Below are 4,534 nucleotides of genomic sequence, written 5' to 3'. Positions count from 1 at the left end.
ACAATTCATTTATAAACTTGAGTTCATGCTGGAACGATTCTTTGACTATATTAAAGATATTTTTTCTTCTAGTAAAGTAGCTATAGTAACGACTACTTCTTTCAATAACTGACTAGACTAGACGATTATCAGCTATAGACAACTTCACCCCCCACCTCAATAAAAAATTGACATCCAATATTATTTCATTTAATATCCTAAATAGTGGACGATGAATCGGTCACTATTTAAGATAACTGACACAATTTGCACAGAATTATGAAGCAGGTAGGTTTCTAAATCTTGAAAAATGTACACGTTTCTGAATTCTGAAGTCATCTGTATTCATTTTACACATACTTCCTTACTCACCTTTTGCTGCATAAGTGCTCCCTTAGTTTCATTTCTTGTAGTTTTATTAATGTATCTGTAGTTGATTTTACTCTTTTGTAGTATTAAGGCACATTTTAACACCTACAATGTTAATTTCTAGTTCAGAGTAACAAGAATACCTAAATATATTATTTATATGTATTCATTATACTAATATTTGTACAGTGTTGGGTATACTTGCTTCTCTGGTTTTTGTTTTAAATAATGAATTGTAGTATTCAACACTTGTATTTAGTGTTTTATTTGCTATACAAACTATAGGGAATTCATGCCACATTTAAGAAAATTACTTAAATGAGCTATTTTTAATCAAATAAATAAAAGTTTCTATTTTACTAATATATAATTTATTAAAAAAATACATTTAAATCATTTAACCTCGACAATTTAACTACGCAAATTTAAATTTTAAAAAATTTATGAGTATACAAATTACTTAAAGAACTAAATTATTTCGTCTTTTTGAAACGTCACTGTTATGAGAAAAATGAGGTTGATTTCACCACACAAAACAGGTAATACTTTTAATTTAGTGTTTTAATTGTCGTTAATTGTATTTTTAGAAAGTTATTATTGCATGTGCATTTGATTTTGTGGTATTTAATGTCAAATATATGTAAACAAAAGTTCTTTAAAACGTAAATTAATCTAATATTATAAAAACAATTAAATGGAATGTAATCTAAAAATAACAGAGTAGTTATTTTTAATTATTTATCGTTATTATTTTTTATACGTTTCAATTTAACAATTAAACAAATGGTTTAGGTGACAATTAAAACATACTTTGAATTCAAAAATAAATAGCCCATGTTATAATTACTATTAATTTTATTTGTGAATATTAAATAAAATATTTTTTAAAGGAAAACAGGAGAATTTAACATTCACATTTCAAATAAAAATTTTAAACAGGAAAATTTTGTGCTCATTGAAAATAATCACAACTTCTTATTGTGTAAAGTAAAATATTCCGGTGAACTCAACCGAGTACTGAATGGAAGATTTTCTGGGAAGTTGGCGTTGGTAATCACGTAATTATCCATTATTTCCTTGACCAATTTCAACTTGTAATTACTCCAAAACATTTGCTGTAGAAACTCCTTGAAGACAGTTTGAGTGTCTGGAATGGTCCTATTTAGATATCCCGTAATGATCGTCCAGACATTATTGATGTTTTGATGCAAGAGCCAGACCTTTGGAATAAGCAAGCAGTGAACACGAGTTTTTGCGATTACCTGTCTGGTGCCGATGTTCTCTCCAATGTTGAAACAAGCCAATGCACGAAAATCGCATATCTTTATAAAGTGCGTTTCGATCCTCACGAGGTCGTGGTCTATTTCTTTGGACTGTATGGAATCATCAGATGCTGCAAAAATATTTTTAATAATATAAATATTTTTTTGCGTACGAATTGAATACTTTACTTTTAAATAAAAGCCTCCTGACTTCCTCTTTGTTGGCCAAAGTGTACGTGGTCAACTTTTTCTTCCTTTTGACTTTTACAACTAGACATTCCAGTAAATAACATGTCCCGCTGATGATGAAAAAGGCGTAATCTTTTAACGAACTATGATCGTCCAACAACAATTGGTTGGGCTTGAACAACCTCCACTTGCATAAGATGGAACAAACTCTTTTGGTGTCAGCTGGCCAATAACGTAAATTGGGAAATTTGTTGTAATGCGCTGCCATTTTCTTAAATGTTTTCAAGTAGCTGGCTTTTAAAATTTTGTCGAAGTGTTCCTTGGCTAAACCTACAATTTCTGAGGCAACGGCAGTTTCGACAGTAAGACTTCTTGGTTTTTCTGTTAAAACATTTACTATGCCGATGGCATAGCCGGCTCTCATTTGTCCGTAAGTGGCTATGCTGGTGGAGTGGGTTATGCGATCATAGTACTTGTACAAACCATTACATTCACCTTCCAATATCACATATATGGCCAATGGAGGACACCCTGTGTAGTAAAAACTGTTTGATTTAAAAATTCTAAACTTAGACATTAACTATTTTACTTTACCCTGTGAATATATTCTGACTCCCGCAGGATAATAATAGAACTTAAGAGTTTTCGCCAAACCCAAAAGACATTGATAGTCATATTTTCTAAAAAACTTATTCGAAGGCAACACTCGAGCCAACTCTTCAATTTCCTCAAAAGTTCTCTTGTCGGACTCCTTCATCATAATAGATTTGTGATGTCTCCCTATCAAGCTCTTCTCCTTTTTCTTACCCAACATCATTTGTATGTTTTTGATCGCATTGTCGCCCAGTTCGCTTTCGTCTTCGTTTCCTTCCAACCATCGTTTATTATAGATTATCAGCTGGACAAGAACTTTAAATTTTCTACGCACATGGATTCTTAGCGCCGCTTTTTCTTCCGGTGTTAGAATTTGTCGTTTACCTTTTTGTACCATTTTTTGTTTTTCGGAATTTTACAATACAAAATATAAGAGACAAAATTCAGTGATAAAAAAATGGTGATGAATACAAAAACGAACTAATGAAATGTCATTTTGACAAATTACAATTTATTGATATCAACAAACTAATATTTGTAGAAACAATTGTTGCCGACAGAAACTGTCAACAACTCCTCTTTCAATTTTGATTAGTTCGTTTTCTAAGCAAGTGAAAGTAGGATTCAACGTGAGCACACAATTTTTAAAATGACTCAATTAGATTAATGTCAATGACTAGGTCGATATTCCGATACAACTCTTTTTTGATTGTCTACTTCAGTATTTTTTTATATTAATTTATTTTTCAAATCTTTTACATTAACTCTGGTCAAATATATATTCTTTTTTTTTCAAAACTTTCGTGTGCACCATTTGCAGTGCATTATTAATCTTGTAAATAATTAAAAATATCGTGAGCATCGACAATTGCAATTTTTATTTTGTACTCGTAGTAAGTTAATGTCCGGATTACTTACACTCAAGTAATGAGGAAACTAAAAGAAAATAAATGGAGTACTTAAATGTAATGTTTTATGTTAATTTTCATTCACGTAATTGGTAATGGTATTTAATAAAAACTTTTTACGTCATTAATTCTATAATGTAATACAATTACGCTGAACAAACTTAATTTCTCATGAATTTTAAGCATTAATTAGGTTATATTCAAAAAAGGCTTTATATAAAATTTATGTATTTTATTTTAAAACTAGTTTTAAGAGTTTAATGTATTGATATAATTTTTTCAGTTTACAATATGTAATATTTATATTTTTATAATTTTTTCAATATTAGGTCTCAATTTTCTGTACAGGATGTAATATTATAAGTTAATATTTTGTCTTTATAATATTTAGACAATTATTTATTTAGGAAGCGTTTTTTTTTTCTAAACTGACCATGATCTTTGTATAAAGTTAGAACGTTAGTATTAATTTTTTACATATTTAGAGGTCAAATAATACAAGGTCAGAGTAAATGATTATAAATTTTTCATTTATAACCATTATATTTTATAAAAAATAAGCTAATTTGTCTATAATGCCTATTCAAAATATTTAAAATATGAGTGACATTATAAATATCACAAAATAAGATTATTTGCAACAATCATTTTATGTCCATAAAACTTTTTTAATCAATATATTTAGATCAGAATCAGAAAATCATTAGGATAGAAATTAAACTTAAATTACCCCAATGGTAAACATACTATGTTTCGCACACATACAATGTCTTCAAAAACATTTATTTCCCTTGGAGTGTATTTACAAGTCATACTTTGTGTGTGTTGCTATTGAATTGTAACCACAAAATAAATTAGCGGATTAATTATTCAGAAACTTTGTATTACACTTCAAGGTGGAAATTAATTAGTAAATTGCCGCCAAGTTACTAGACAATGCCGAGATTTGTTGAGGATGCGTTACTATAAACTGCATCTGTTGGTTTTGTTTTAATTTAAGTGGATTGGAAACATTAAAATTTAAGTGTATGTGGGTGTGAAACTGTTATATGTGAATTTTCCCTACAAAGAATTTTAAATAAATATAGGAAGAGTTCATCCATGAATGAAATGTCACCTTTATTTTTTTTTTTTTAATTGCTTACAATTCCAAAGGCCGCGATGTTGATTAGACAAAAAACTATAAATCTATAGGTGAAAAAAATGATAGTTAAATTATTGAGTTTTGTAATT

General features: G+C 28.9%; 1 protein-coding gene across 1 annotated transcript; it reads right to left on the bottom strand.

Annotated features, from left to right (window-relative positions):
- Nucleotides 1-1,173: 1,173 nt before the first annotated feature.
- LOC109597453 (uncharacterized) lies at nt 1,174-2,977 on the bottom strand. Its single transcript, XM_020013140.2, has 3 exons — nt 2,394-2,977; nt 1,800-2,330; nt 1,174-1,741 (listed from the first exon to the last, which is right to left on the bottom strand). Exons 1-3 carry the CDS (start codon nt 2,788-2,790, stop codon nt 1,314-1,316), a joined length of 1,356 nt encoding a protein of 451 aa, XP_019868699.1. The 5' UTR covers nt 2,791-2,977; the 3' UTR covers nt 1,174-1,313.
- Between the last annotated feature and the right edge of the window lie 1,557 nt (nt 2,978-4,534).

Source organism: Aethina tumida, chromosome 1 (assembly GCF_024364675.1).
Source record: "Aethina tumida isolate Nest 87 chromosome 1, icAetTumi1.1, whole genome shotgun sequence".
NCBI lineage: Eukaryota > Metazoa > Arthropoda > Insecta > Coleoptera > Nitidulidae > Aethina > Aethina tumida.
The sequence above is the reverse complement of the archived record's forward strand: the minus strand, read 5'-3'. Positions and strand labels throughout refer to the sequence as shown.

What these genes read in the sequence shown, in the direction of transcription:
- LOC109597453 (XM_020013140.2), bottom strand. Translation starts at nt 2,790, where the DNA reads ATGGTACAAAAAGGTAAACGACAAATTCTAACACCGGAAGAAAAAGCG. An exon ending in AGTCAGAATATATTCACAGG is followed by an intron (nt 2,331 to 2,393) that starts GTAAAGTAAAAT and finishes TTTACTACACAG; the next exon opens with GGTGTCCTCCATTGGCCATA. An exon ending in CAGGAGGCTTTTATTTAAAA is followed by an intron (nt 1,742 to 1,799) that starts GTAAAGTATTCA and finishes ATATTTTTGCAG; the next exon opens with CATCTGATGATTCCATACAG.